General features: G+C 45.7%; 1 protein-coding gene across 1 annotated transcript; it reads right to left on the bottom strand.

Moving 5' to 3' along the window:
* Positions 1–375: 375 nt before the first annotated feature.
* On the bottom strand, positions 376–14,757 carry LOC126262961 (uncharacterized). Its single transcript, XM_049959910.1, has 3 exons — positions 14,715–14,757; positions 7,658–7,948; positions 376–828 (listed from the first exon to the last, which is right to left on the bottom strand). The coding sequence occupies exons 1-3, from the start codon at positions 14,718–14,720 to the stop codon at positions 535–537; spliced, it is 591 nt and encodes a 196-aa protein (XP_049815867.1). The 5' UTR covers positions 14,721–14,757; the 3' UTR covers positions 376–534.
* Positions 14,758–15,915: the final 1,158 nt, after the last annotated feature.

Genomic DNA, 15,915 nt, shown 5'->3' with positions numbered 1-15,915 from the left:
TCGAAGCATTTGAGATGTGGTGCTATAGACGAATGTTGAAAATTAGGTGGACTGATAAGGAATGAGGAGGTTCTACGCAGAATCGGAGAGGAAAGGAATATGTGGAAAACACTGATAAGCAGAAGGAACAGGATGATAGGACATCTGCTAAGATATGAGGGAATGACTTCCATGGTACTAGAGGGAGCTGTAGAGGGCAAAAACTGTAGAGGAAGACAGAGATTGGAATACGTCAAGCAAATAATTGAGGACGTAGGTTGCAAGTGCTACTCTGAGATGAAGAGGTTAGCACAGGAAAGGAATTCGTGGCGGGCCGCATAAAAAAAAAAAAGTGCAGTATGAATAAAATATTTGAAGTCGATGTTTGGTCTGGGTATTTTTTTTTTATTATTTAGTACCACGCGAATATAGATACATTGTAACGAAGTTGTAAGCCATTACATTTCCGGAGCGTTTGGTTTTCGATGGTCAGTCGGTCGACGTGTCTTCCGGAAGGCATTGCCATCGGAGAGTGGAATGCCAGCGGAGAGTGTCTCAGAAGACGCGCACGAGCTCCGGCGTGGCGTACGTGTAGACGGGCGCTCCCACGGGCAGCAGGTTCTGGTAGTGGATGCGCGCCAGGTAGCCCGCGTCGGCCACGGCGGCGCCGGCAGCCGCTCCGCCCTGCGTCAGGCGCTCCGGCAGCAGCGAGAACATGGCGGGCGCGGGGCCGTGCGCGTACGAGACGCGCTGCAGCCGGCCGTCGGGCAGCAGCACGTAGTAGACGGCGGCGTCGTTGCTCTCCAGGGGCTCGCGCTGCGCCGCCGACCGCGACCCAGCCGGCACCACCTGACACAGGCCGCCGTACAAGTCAGTCCCACCGAGATGCTAACTGTTCCGTAACACCGAGTCATCGTGTACTAAATTATGAGCCAGATCTCACTCCGAGAGCTAGAGATCTTCACTGTAGCCTCACAAAATATATATTCACTTATGAAATTTGTTATTAACAATCCGAACGAATTCAAAAGTAATAGCAGTGTACATGGCTACAACACTAGGAGAAAGGATGATCTTCACTACTCAAGGTTAAATCTAACTTTGGCTCAGAAGGGGGTAACTTATGCTGCCACAAAAGTCTTTGGTCACTTACCTGATAGCATCAAAAGTCTGACAGATAGCCATGTAGCATTTAAAAGGAAATTATAAGAATTTCTTAATGACTACTCCTTCTACTCATTAGATGAATTTTTGGATGTAATAAGTGAATAATTTCCCCAACCCCCACAAAAAAATAAATAAATTAAAAATATTAAGTGTCATGTAATATTTTGTGTAATGTAATATCTTGTATAGACACCTTTTATTAAGCCGACACGTTCCACATCATTACGAAGTGTCGTATTCATGATCTATGGAACAAGTACTAATCTAATCTAATCTAATCTAATCCTTACAAATACACGGGTCTCTCAAAAATACGGAAACACCGCGAGAAGCGCAAGCTTGAACGTAAATGCAGATGCTAGCCAAGCCAACAGGTTGCGCCGTTGTATTTGACCACGAACAGCACCTGCACAGCGTTCTCAATATCTTACAATGGTCAGTCGTGATCAGAAAAGTATTCTGTATACTTGAGTGCATTATGCCGAAGCAAAGTGACTTAGAACGTGGGGAAATTGTTGCTACTCGTACGGTGCCTGCTTCCATAAATAAGGTAGACCAAGTGTTCGGTGTTTCAAGAGGCACCGTATCGAAGATTTATACCGCATACAGGGAAAGTAGTAAAATATCATCTGCTAAGTCACAAGTGTGTGTTGACTCATCATAACAGACGGTCATTGAAGAGGACTGTGACGAAAAATATGAGGGCGACAGCTGCAAAAGAAACTGCAGAACTGAACGTCGCACTCGCGAACCTTATCGGCACCAAAACATCTATACAGGCTGTAATGTCATACATAACCAGCAACAAGAAAAACCAGCAGAAGACATGACTCACATCGACTTCTGGCCATCCACTGCCCCCCTCCCCCCAAATTCCACAGCAGCCACTACTGTAACGAACAATGGATAAAAAGTTCTAGGTTAATTTAGTTTAAGACAATTTATTTTTAAGTAACATTTCTCTGTATGTATGTATGTATACATGCCTGATGACGAACAGAACATGTTCGAAACGCGCTGTGTCATGTTAGATTAAACACAAGACAAATAAAAAGGGACTGCTAGCAGAAATTAGAAATAAATAATTATCCCACAGAGCCACGGTTCACAAACGTAACCATTATGGCCCAAAATAATCTCGAAGGGAGCTCCAAAAGCTGGGGATTGCAGTGCGAGATGGGATTCCAAAATCACTCAGTAGTGATGCAAATGCCCGTAACAGGAAAATGCGCTGCCGGAGCCGTAAGTTCTGGACTATGGAAGAATGGAAGAAAGTAATTTGGTCAGAAGAGTTTTTTTGCACGCTGTTTCCAACTTCTGATCGAGTTTACAATCTAACAGTGAAAGATGGCAGGGATTCCGTTATGATTTGGGCAGCCATATGTGTATAGTGGTATTCCATGGGCCCCATAGTACTCTGTAACTTCGCATTACTGACTACGTTACATGGCTCACCTCAAGCCAAACCCTGACAAAACACAAGTATGTGCTTTCCATCTGCGCAATAGAGATGCTGGAGTTGAGCTCGTTGTTACATGGCAAGGTAAGAAGCTAAAGCACTGTCCAACACCTAAATACCTTGGGGTTGTACTTGACAGAACGCTTTCCTTCAAGCAGCATTGCCAAAACACCAAGGCTAAAGTCTGCTCCAGGAATAGCATCATCCGCAGGCTGACAAACTATGAATGTGGAGCTCAACCATCAGTATTGAGAACATCAGCACTTGCTCTGTGTGTTTCTGCAGCAGACTATGCAACGCCAGTATGGGAAGCATCTGCACATGCTAAACAGGTTGATGTAAGTGTAAATGAGACAATGCGAATTGTTGCAGGCTGTCTCAGACCCACACCAACGGGTAATTTGTACCTACTTGCTGGAATTGCCCCATCCAAGATCAGAAGGCAGGTGGCAGCAGACGCTGAGAGAACAAAGAAGGAAACAGATTCTCGACACCCACTGAATGGGCACGTCACTCAGGCTCGGAGGCTTAAGTCTAGAAATAGCTTTATTGCAAGAACCAAGATCCTTGACGGTTCACAGGAAGATAACAGAGTCCGTAAATGGGAGAATGAACAAACCGCACTGCAGATAATACCAAAAGAGCAAATGGCACCTGGAAACAAACTTCCTTACACAGTGTGGAGAACACTAAATAGGCTGAGGGCTGGTGTACCCAGATGCAAAACTAATCTGTGCAAGTGGGGACTGCTGACTAGCTGACTAACGATGACGACGTTCTTTGCGGATGCGGTGAGTTACAAGACGAGGCACATCTGCTCATGTGCCGACCACTGCCGGAGCCCTGCAGTTTTAGTGACCTGCTACAAGCCAACGACAAAGCCATAGCGGTGGTAACTATTGGAAAAATAAAATTTGATCTGGACACGGAAAAGTAAAAGTAAAGTACTGACTAGGATTGTATTTGAATTACATGAGAATTAAAAACAGAAAACTACCAGCAGCGTGGTTTGCTCCAAAGAGCTTAGGAAAGTAACGGCTTGCTCTATTTTTTTAAAAATTTCATCTTGTTCGTTATTATTCGCTGCATTTATTCGGGGCGAACGTCCCATGACACCCGTTCAAGTTCGGCGTTGATCTATTCACTCAATTTTTTTTTATTACAGAGGACAGCTAACCCTCTGACCGAACACGCTGGGCTATCGTGCCGGAATTTTTTTCCCCTCTAGGTTGCAGAGCCTCTAGAAACCAGAGACCATACAAAGTACATAAGTACATCTACAGTTTTCAAACTCGATTTTCTCGAAACGATTTAAAGATACGTCTTCCTGTTTACATTTGTTGCAGTTCTAGTCGGTGCCCATACACCCAGTCAAAATGAATAAAATCGGTCACGGAGAGTTCGTACGGTCCCCCTGTAAGCGCAGAACTACCTCCCGCCTAAAGTACCCTCCTCACGCAGCGTTTTAAACGCATCATTGTGGCCTTGGTACACTCGACGCCTTGTACGGTTTGAAAAGTGTAAAATTACGAGTCACTGGCTCACACTAAACCTCCTATGAGTTACTGTTCAGTATCTGTGCTGTTTGGCCCTCTGAATACGTTCACGATTTATATGCGCTGTGAGAAATGTCCATTTCATGCAGTTCCCTTCTCCGAGAGGAGCAATTCCGGTTGGGTTGGGAACCTTTTGTCATTGACAAGATGTGACACTCAATCGTCTCCGGTCGCTGTCGGTCAGAATCTTTTTTTTGATCACTGTTCTTGCGCCATGTTACATGGGTGCGAATGGTACACCAGTCCTTACAGACACTTTTCACCGTTCGCGTTGACACACCAATCCGGGCATCTCATTCTCGGTTCGGTCACGGATACGTCAGAATACGATGCACCGTTTGGAGCATTCTGCCACTCCTCCTCGTAGATTCGTATCTTTGCACTGATCCCATACAACCGAGTGGCATTTACACACAACTTGACTGCCATGACTTATGTCACCGTTGGAGGAACATATGACCCCTTGGTAACAGCAGTTCTGCACCATTTATAGAGCTCCAGGCCAGTCATCGTGTTTTTTTCACAAAGAGATGACTATTAATTTCTTTGGCGAGTGAAGCTGACTACGAAACACACAAAACTGGAACCATGGGCAGCTTGCACAATTAACTTTTGAGCAGTCACAACAAAACAAAACTAACGTTACTAATTTTGCTAATTTTTTTGCAGATGTCGCTTTGAAAGACTAAGGAGAAGCGGGAGCGGCTCTAGTAGTTGCCGGGTAACGGTTCAGCGACCACTTGTCGCAACACAGCGACGTTGTTATGCTCCGGCACGCTGCTTCGTGAGAGGGAAGCGGCGACATGCAAACTAAGCCGCTGGGTGGTCCCTCCGCAATAAAATCGCTCCTCGGCTTACCACAGGTGATGGGCGCTTCGCAACATGACGGAGTGCTCGGACCTCCGCGAACTTGGCATATCTATGGCATGTAAGGTGAGGCGGCGCGGAGAGCTGTCGTCATATCTTACCGCTGTCTCTGTTCAACTTCCAGCTTGCCCTAACGCAATATTCAATTCTGCTCTTTTGTGCAGTTTCTTCTTTTGCTCATTTCTGCTGCAATAAGCATGATTTGTGGAGTTGATTCCTCATTATCTTTTCGTTTCATCTTTTATCAAGTAATTTTGTGTGTGTGTGTGCAAGAGACGCTAACAATTTTCAGGTCATCAGCAAGTTACGATTCTAGCCGTCTGCTCTGACCCAGGACGTCCTTTACAACTTCATTGGTTTACGTTGCGTTGCGAAGGATGTAAGCGACTTGTCATTAGATCTTAGTCTTAGTTTCGCATGTAATTTTTGGTGTATACGTGAACAGCAAGCATAGCTTAAATTTAAACTGTCAATCGATAAACAAAAAGCCTTTTTTCCCCAATGGAGCGAAACAAACTAAAACTGGTGTCGGAGAGGATAAAGAAAAAGAGAGACTAAATAGTTAATAGCGGCTCCAACGCAAAAACTAATCTTACATTCTGTGCTATGTCGTTGACTGCTGACTCGCAAATTCTTCCCTCAGATGTCTGCATTCATCTTTGACAAATGACAACAGTCATCACTGGAGCACTGAGTTGCCTAACGGCCAGAGCTCAACTGCCTAATTCATTTGCGACCCCAGTGAAGTGGATAATACTACTATCAGGCAACATGAAGTGTCTCGATTTGCCCTAGGACAGGCGATTCTAAGCCTGAGAGAGTTTGTATTGGATATATCGCCAAATGCAACTGCATTCAGGGTCCTGCACACTGAATCTTCCACCAAGGCCTAGCACTCTAAGATGTGCCAGACAATTATTTGGTTCCCCTGTTTCAGTGAGATTATCAATTAACAGGTCAGATGTTTATGGTGATGATGGAAGTTGAAGAAATGGATTTAAATTTGTGCCACGGCCGGGACTCGAACGCGGCCCTTCTTGCTGACGAGACAGAAATGCTGACCGTTACACCACTGTAGCACTATGGTCAACTTTGCAGCACGAACTACCCTAGTCCCATAGCCTCCCCAACACAAACTTCATATCTTCAGCGTATTCTCCCCCTACATTGACACTATTGATGGGGCTCTCCGGCATTGGGATAGCACCGCAGCGTTGGACGTAATGGGTTAGTCCTGTACCTCAGGTGATCTTATAATTATATCATAAGCCAGATGTTTGTTTTAAAGTACATAGTTCACTATAAAACGCCTTATTCTTGTAACTGTGCCCATCCCTAGAATCTGATTGTTGCTACTGGTGCCTGGTGCAGAGTAATCATTTAAGCCAGGGCTTCCCAACCTGTGGTCCGCGGACCCCTTAGGGGTCCGCCGGCTCTTTCTAGGAGGTCCGCGGCCACCTTTCACCAAATAGTGTAAAATAATGAGCAAAAGTATTGAATAAAAATGTGAAAATCAAATTCATAACTATTTTTTTTCGTGTGAAAAACATGTGTACTTTTACTTCAGGTCGTATTCGCAAGTAGCGTTTCCGGTTCCTAAGTGAGAACGCCTACACAGTGCCGGAGAATGAGGCTTGTCTGATCGACTGTTTCGCAACAATACGGGGGTCATTTGTGCCCCAGCTCACGGCGCTAGATGCGCTGAAACCTTTTACGCATGCGCGGAGCGAGCTTTGTCGACCAGTCACAGCGCTCGCTGGCACATATGCGGCCCGAGGCATCATTAAAAAACTTGTTTTGTCAGTGCACTACCTATTTCATAAGTCGATTTTTGACCAGTTTGTTACTTCTAACATGGATCGGTGGCTGAAGTCAGGATCATTGAAGAAGGGTGCAGTTTCTCCATTGCCTTCGCAACAAGGGAAGTTTCCAGTTGAAATGAATGAGGAGGGAGGACGACCAAAGGAAGACTTTACATGCATTTGAACATTTTTCTTCGGATTTTTCGAAAAACCACACACACACACACACACACACACACACACACACACACACACACACACACACACACACGACTGTTACGAAATATGCATGCTCCTTTCACAACAGTAGCCAAATAGTGGAAGTGAACAGACCATAAGCTTGTCAACAGCGAACAGTTTGGACGTGACGTTGATTGCTCTTGGAGGAAGACAACTCCATCGTGTGAAATTTCAATTACCAAGTAATTTTAATTAGGCTATAGTGTGTTGAACAAAGGGAGTAAATCCACTAGTAAGTGTCTGGATAAAGTGGGAATTCAAATTGGATCGTTAATTTCAAGTTGTTTTCATTCATCTATAAACCAAATACTATTGATACTTTGATGGGAAGGGGGGGGGGGGGTCATTGGGAACATGGCACTTGCATTAAGAAGCTTTCAGTGCCCATGGGTTTCGCTCTGAAACTTCAAGTTACTGTGCTCTTGACTAACTAGGGGTCCGCCATGGATTTTCGACTGAAGAAGGGGTCCGCCAGCTGAAAAGGTTGGGAAGCCCTGATTTAAGCTAGTGATAGGACAGCAGGGTCACTAGATAACTAGCGCCCAGCGTGGAGCCTGGAAGACTAGCCGCTGCAGTGCTGAGCTCACCGCTGGGACGGACGCTGTCGTCGTGGGCTGTTCCGTGGTGGTGGCTTCAGCCGCTTCCGTGGTGGTGGGCGGTGGACCGTACTGCTGGGGCGGCGGGTAGACCGCGGCGGACTGGCGCGACGGCAGCACGAACTGCCGGCCCGCCGGCCTCCACCCCGAAGGCGGGTAGGGCCCGGAGGCGGAGGCGGCGGGGGCGGAGGAGGCCCCCGACGGTGCGCCGTACTGGTTAGAGGGCGCCTCCGGGCGCGCGGAGACGGCGGCGGCGAACAGCAGGACGGCGGCGGCTAGCACCTGCGCGAGAGACACACCAGTCGTCCAGTCACATTGTTTGTGAAGTCATTCAGAGCAAGAAAGCGCTCCACTGGGAGTGACAGCACACTCTGCAGGTTCTGCTGTTGGTGAATTGGGAAAGGAGGGGGGGGGGCGGAAAGGAATTCATCTCGACAGACAAAGTACTTACTTCAATCAGTAAACCAGAAATCATTACGACTGGAAATATTCTGGGGCTTAGCTAAGGCTTTTGATAGTACATGGAGGTGACAAGAGTCATGGGATACCTTCTAATATCGTGTCGAACCTCCCTTAGCCCGGCGATGTGCAGCAGCTCGACATGGTAAGGACTCAACAAGTGGTTGGAATTCCCCTGCAGATATACTGAGCCATGCTGCCTCTATAGCCGTCTAACATAGCGAAAGCGTTGCCGGTGCAGGATTTTGTGAACGAATTGACCTCTCGATTATGACACATAAATGTTCGATGCGCTTCATGTGGGCGACCTGGGTGGCGAAATCATTCGCTCGAATAGTCCAGAACGTTCTTCAAACCATTCACGGACAATTTAAGCCTGGTGACATGGCCCTTTACCATCCATAAAATTTCTATCGTTATCTGGGAATATGAAGTCCATGAATGTCTGTAAATGATCAACGATCGGTTTAGTTAGACTAGAGGACCCAGTCCGTTCCATGTAAACACAGCCCACACCTTCATGGAGCCACTAACAGCTTGCACCGTGTCTTGTTGACAATCTGCACCCGTGGCTTCGTGGGGACAGCGCCACACTCTGACGGTATCATCAGCTCCTATCAACTGAAATCGGCACTCATCTGACCAGGTCGCGGTTTTTTTTAGACATGTACGGTCCAACCGATGTGGTCACGAGTCCAAGAAGGGCGCTGCAGGCGATGTCGTGCTGTTAAGAAAGGCAATCACGTGAGTCGTCTGCTGCCATACCCCATTAATGTCAGATTTCACCGCACTGCCCTAATGGATACGTTCGTCGTAAGTCCCACACTGATTTCTGAGGTATCTCGCGGAGTGTTGCTTGTGTATTAGCACTGACAATTCTACACAAACGCTGCTGCTGTCGGCCGTTAAGTGAACGCCGTTGGCCACTGTGTTGCCTGTGGTGAGAGGTAATACGTGGGGTATGGTATTCTTCACACACCTTTGACACTATGGGTCTCTGAATATTGAATTGCTTAATGATTTCCCAAATGAAATGTTCAATGGTTCAAATGGCTCTGAGCACTATGGGACTTAACATCTTTGGTCATCAGTCCCCTAGAACTTAGAACTACTTAAACCTAACTAACCTAAGGACATCACACACATCCATGCCCGAGGCAGGATTCGAACCTGCGACCGTAGCGGTCGCGCGGCTCCGGACTGAGCGCCTAGAACCGCGAGACCACCACGGCCGGCAAATGAAATGTCCCATGTGTCTAACTCCGACTATCTATCATTCCGCTTTCAGACTCTGTTGATTTCTGTTGTGCAGCAATAGTCATGTCGCAAACCTATTTATATGAATCACCTCAGTACAAATGACAGCTCCACCATTGCATTGCCCTTTTATACCACATGTACGCGGTATTACCGCCATCTGTTTATATGCGTATGGTTACCCTATGACTTTCGTCACCTCAGTTTCTAAAGCCTGATATCGTCATGTGAAAGTTAAAATATTGTGGAAAAGTGGGCAGGCAGACTCATGAGAGACAGCACAGTGTTCCACGTCGACCACAAAGCGACAGGTTCTCAAAATATGAATTAATCATTGACAGTGTTCCACAGGGTTCCATTTTGGGTTCTAAACTGACCCTGATGTACATGAATGAGCCTCCTGTTGCCGGTCACAAAATGAAAACTTAATTTTCAAACGATACAAGCCTCGGAATTAAAAATAATACGAGTGTCGTAACTCGAAAAGCAGCTAGTGAAATGTTTGTATAATCAACAGATGGCTGGCGGCAAATCAATTGTCCGCAGCTCGTGGTCGTGCGGTAGCGTTCTCGCTTTCCGCGCCCGTGTTCCCGGGTTCGATTCCCGGCGGGGTCAGGGATTTTCTTTGCCTCGTGATAACTGGGTGTTGTGTGATGTCCTTAGGTTAGTTAGGTTTAAGAAGTTCTAGGGGTCTGATGACCATAGATGTTAAGTCCCATAGTGCTCAGAACCATTTGAACGCAAATCAATTTTGACAAGACCCAGTAACTACAGTTCAGTACGTCTCACAGAACTTCATAGACTACAAAAATTGTCTACTCAAGCAATGTAATACAAGGAGCAGAAAGCGTTGCGTTTTTGAGACTATAGGTAAACCAAAACCTTAACTGGGAAACCCACAACTTAGAATTAATGAAGATACTTAGTACTGCTACATTTACAGTATGCATGATTACTGCTATACGTGATTTAAAGTAAGAAACTACAGTTGTTTATTTTAAATGTTTCGGTTCATCGATAATTTAGTGAATCACTTCTTGAGAAAACTCACTTACTAGAACGAACAGCTGCACATCGCTACTATCCACACGCTATTTCTTTGCCGTTCATTCGTCAGACCTTCTAAGATTCCTTTAACACAGAGAGAGCTGTGGGCTCGTAGCCCATACAACGTACCGAACAAGAAGCGTGCGTTTCAAGTTCTGTATTTCGTAACGCACAGTTTCCGAGGCTAAACCCCTATCGCAGAGCTATTGGGTTCCTAACTGCGTCGTGTAATCACATTTGCTCGTGTCGTGTTCTTATGATGTAGCACGAAATGCTGCATAACGCATTTTTGAACAAAATACTTGGAGCACAGCAAAAAAATAAAAAAAATAAATAAAATAAAATAAAAATAAAAAAAATAAAAAATAAAAAAATGTAGCTTACCGTTCAAAGGTGCCGTGGGTGATGTTGTGTTACCGTGTTATATGACGTTACAGGCTAGCAGGAGATGGTGCCGACACATAATTTGCTTAAAATCTTCCGATTTATACCAGACCGAATTAAAGAGGCAGCAGAAAGAAAACTTGGGCTGATAGTACGCATTTCAGTTTCTTGAGATTTAACCTATAATCTGTCTTGTAGGTACGTGGATATGATGTAGGACACCGTCCGATTCTTGTTGATCCTGTATCATTCAAATATTCAACACTTCAACATGCAACGTAAACGATACTACTTGAAGCTGTAGGAACAGTGTCTGGCATTTCGTATTGAGGCTACTATCACTATTCCGTAATGGTAAAGTGAACAGAATGTTACTACCAGAAAAGAAATAATGTACTCGTACTTACTTTAAACGAAAGTTAGAGAGTGCATTTCTATGAACGACATGGAATGAAATCCGTTTCGGATGCCTTAGCATATTATCCTGACACTGGAAATTGGTCGCCCGATCTGATTTGTCAATAAAATGAATTACACAATGCATATGATCTCTGCTACCTCCTCACTTAACAAAGTTTAATTGTGATGTCCCTTACTTCTGCATCTGCTTTTTCATAGAACACTAACAAAAGCTTCATAAATTATAACTGCTCTGTGACCGGTTGGAATAATTCGGCTACTTATCAAGGAGGCAGGGCAACAAACATCGAAAGAATTCAGAAACGCGCTCTTAAGATCGTAACGGGTCAGCATAGCCCCTACGAAAGTGTAATAAAGTGGCTCAGGGAATATGATGTTGTTCCTGTGAAAATTTGTCGGCTAAATGTAGAGGAATGGTATTTGGGAAAGAAAGTGCGACAGTTCTGCTTCCACCATTGTACATTACGCGTAGGCATCGTGAGAATAAGACAAGAGAGATTAGGGTGGCGAAAGAGGCACAAGTCACTTTTCTATCGTTGCATATGCAAATGGCTTAGGACAGAAAATCGCTGATTTTAGCACAGTCGTCTACGGAGTATATAGGTAAATATCCGTATATTCGCTGCGAATAATGCGGTTACTTTTCTGTCGCATTTATAGTGACTCTCTGATTGTGATCGTCCTTAACGCCAGCTGTATATTAACTCGCTGCAGAGTCACGGGCGCTTTTTATGAGTGCGGAGTGCAGGGCGAGCTGCCGGCAGCATTTTAGTCCTAAGGCATCCGGTATCGTATGTAACGAGAAGATAGAAATTATCTGTGACCTTGTATTCACATGAAATAATTTAAGGAAATCATCAAAAATCAAATCATGAACCCCGCCCTTTCCCAATACTAGTACCAATGTCTTGACAACCGCATCATAGTGCTCTATGGGAGCCTCGCGAACTACTGACTTCACGCTGATTCACAGGAAACTGATTAAACAGCTGTGGAGAGTTTCTGCCTCTTCGCCAATGATCTGTGGTCGATACTATTACGCACTGTCGCTTCATGAACAAAATGCAAGCTCAAGGAACATGGGAGCAGCTCTGTGACTGAATTTGAGGTTTCTTAGCAGATAGAACGCAACCGTCGTTTTTAATAGTGCGAACAATCAGTTGTAAAGATATATTGTGGAATATCCCGAGGGCCATTCACCCTTCAGGATATAAAGGGTGTACGTAAACCATACTGACAAACTGTCCGCCAATCGTAGCTGAATGGTCAGCATGACGGATTGTCAATCCTCTGGGCCCGGGTTCGATTCCCGGCTGGATCGGGGAGTTTTCTCCACCCAGGGACTGGGTGTTGTGCTGTCCTCATCATCATCCTATCATCCTCATCGACTGCGGGTCGTCGAAGTGGCGTTAAATTTAAAGACTGGCACCCGGCGAACGGCCTGCCTGACGGAGGGGGGTGGGGGGGGGGGCTAGCCATACGATTAAATAAATAAAATAAATAAACTGACAAACTTAGAGTGATTGCAGAGGATGCCTTGAGCAACATTTGTGCATAGGAACCCGTGTCCATAAATGTCATCCAACGATGCTACAGAGTGTAGAAATTATATGGGACAACTCACATCGCGAAGCAACCAATTCTATAGCAAATGTGAAGTGCTATGTTGTCGGGATGCGAGCGGAACTTTTGGCAATCGGCGTGACAGCATTCATACGTTGGATGACGCACGCATTCGCACCTGTCACAGCAAAACTGGAGAGCTGCGATTTCTTATTTGGAGAACGTCATGATTACCACCAAGTGCTGCTAATAAGTTTTCTTTGTTTAACGACAGGTTTCCGTCCAAGGACCATCATCAGGTTCATAAAAGCATTTATATCATATGGGACAACATGAGACAACTAACGTCAGATAATGTAATCCATGAATTAGTCACTATTGTCAGATAGTAATATAAATTAGACCACCAGTTATAAACAATGCCAGACAGTGCACTTATTCACGTTACGTCAAGAAACAGCCTTAGCGCCAGAACGATGATGTTCGTAGAATTGGTAGATTACCACCGTTACTAGCGCGAAGCCTGTCTGTCGATGTAACGTGAATAAACGCACTGTCTAGCACAGTTCACAACTGGCGATGTAATTTGTATTACTCTGTGTCAGTAGTGACGAATTCATGGATTGCATGAGACCAATGATTCTGTAACGCCTAACATGATGTAAATGCTTTCATGAACCGAATGGTGGTTTGTAGCCCAAAACTGGTTGTTAAATAAAGAAATTTTATTAGTAGCTCTTGGCTGTATTCATGGCGTTCTTGAAATATTTACGAGCTGTGGGGCACCACCTTCTGAAAATATACTGAAATTCTTGTTCGCTACAGAAGAGATGGCTCAGCAGCTGGCATTGACCCATACAACTTGGACGTTCTTTTGCGTCGTTGCGTGACGTTTCTGGACATCGGTTCTCTTCCTCAGTTTGTTACCCATAACGTCCCCTACATCCAAACAACCCCCCTCCCCCCGCTACACCTGGTATAAAAACTATTTGACAGAAAGTAGCCACACACCTGTTAGTGGACACTAATGTAGGGTATGCCCACCCTTCGGCTTTATGACAACACTGCTAGGGACACTTTGTGTGAGGTGTGTGAATGTCTGTGAAGGAATGACAGCCCATTCTTCCTAAAGCCCCGAAATCAGAGGTGGTAGTGATGTTGGACGCTGGGTTCTGGAGTGATTCAAATGGTTCAAATGGCTCTAAGCGCTATGGGACTTAACATCTGAGGTCATCAGTCCCCTAGACTTAGAACTACTTAAACCTAACTAACTTAAGGACATCACACACATCCATGCCCCAGGCAGGATTCGAACCTTCCACCTCAGCACCAGCACGGTTCCAGACTGAAGCGCCTAGAACCGCTCGGCCACAGCGGCCGGCTTCTGAATTGAAGTCGACGTTCTAACTCATGCCAAAGGTATTCCATTTGGGCCAGGTCCATTTCAGGCACGTAAGCAGTACACAATGCTGTGAAATTTATTCACATGCTTCCATATTTAGCGTTTCCTTAGTGCAGTTAGGGGACCACACTCTAACCAAGAAAAACAACCCCATACCATAACACCGCCTATCGCGTAGTTCATTTTTGGCACTACACATGATTGAATCTTACCATGCACCATTCGCGAATGGAACAGGAGAAAGGAGAAATGAGAGTGTCACCAAAAACAACCTCTCATAAACCGTAAGTGGGCTTCTGGAGTGTAGAGTAGGTACCGATGTACACTGAATAGTTGTTCTGTTCACAGAGATAGTTAAGTCACTGGCAAGTTAGGGTAGACGCTTTATGACGAAATAGATTGTGTCAGAACATTTCCGTAGGCACAACGAAATTAGTCGAAAGTGTTGTATAATAGTTAAGGTTGCACTGTTGTGCATAACTGTGATCCGCAGACCGTGCGGCAGTGTGGACTCACCCTCATTGTTGTGGTAGTGTGGTGGATTGACAGACGAAGCTGTGATAGGCGACTGATGGTGTCCGCTGTCCCGTGCTTCCCTTTTATACCGCGCGGCAGGCGACGGTGACATTGGCCCCCATAGCGTTACGTCACAAGGACCGCGTGTCGCAGCGCCACCGAGCGGCCCGTGACCTGCGTGGACAATGGCGGGAGCCGCTGGCTGGCCCGCTATGGAAAGCAAAGCGGTCAGCTGTACGGCCCTCGCTACGCGTAGCAGACCCCACTTCGCACAAAGTTTGTAAGACTCACTCATCGGTGCCAAGTGATTTTCCGCAGAAGATCCGAGGCAGGCACAAAATTTACCTCTAAACAATTTCTAGAAATCAGATGAACCATTTTCGCTCTTTTTGTGGAATACAAGCTGTGCGGTGTGCAAAAGTGAAGTATGAAAGTAACTTTCACATGTGTGTCTGCCCAGCAACATGGCTCGATGAAACATAGAAAGAACTGCTCCAGTATAGTACAGAAGACAACTGAAAGAAATAAGCCGTGTGACGACAGAAATGACACTTTTATTCTAAGGATAAAATTACAAAGAAGTCACCGCGGTTTATGATGATCCCCGTTGGACACTCCAAAAGGAGGGTCTGTGCTCACCACGGACGCCAATGGATGCTCTGCAACGTGCTCCCATTCTGGCGACAAGGCTGGTAAGGAGTTGTTATGGTAGGGCGGCCCATTTCTCCACCAGCGCGGTTGACAACTGCTTTGGTGCATATGAACGTGCTGCAGTACTTTTCCCCAAAGCATCCCACACGTACTCGATGGAATTAACGGGCAGGCCAGTCCATTCACCGAATATCCTCTCATTGCAAGAGCTCCTCCACCTGCGCATTGTCATCCATAAAAACGAATTCTGGGCTGAATACGTTCCTGAAAAGACGCACTTGGGGAAGGACTACAGTGTCCCAATAACGCTGACAGAACAGTGTACTGTGTTCAAAGATTTGGAGATTAGTATGCCTACGCAGCATTATGATTATCCACACCAGAACACCTGGTTGACCAAAATGATCATGTTCGACAGTGTTCCTGGATGCATTACGAGTTCCCACCTCTCGTCATATGGGTGTACATCCAACACTGTCGAACATGATCGACTTTGTGGTCCAGGAATTATGGTGTGGGCAGGCATAATGTTACATGGATGTACTGACCT

Source organism: Schistocerca nitens, chromosome 6 (assembly GCF_023898315.1).
Source record: "Schistocerca nitens isolate TAMUIC-IGC-003100 chromosome 6, iqSchNite1.1, whole genome shotgun sequence".
Lineage (NCBI taxonomy): Eukaryota > Metazoa > Arthropoda > Insecta > Orthoptera > Acrididae > Schistocerca > Schistocerca nitens.
Note: the sequence above shows the minus strand (reverse complement) of the source record. Positions and strands in the feature narration are given on the sequence as shown.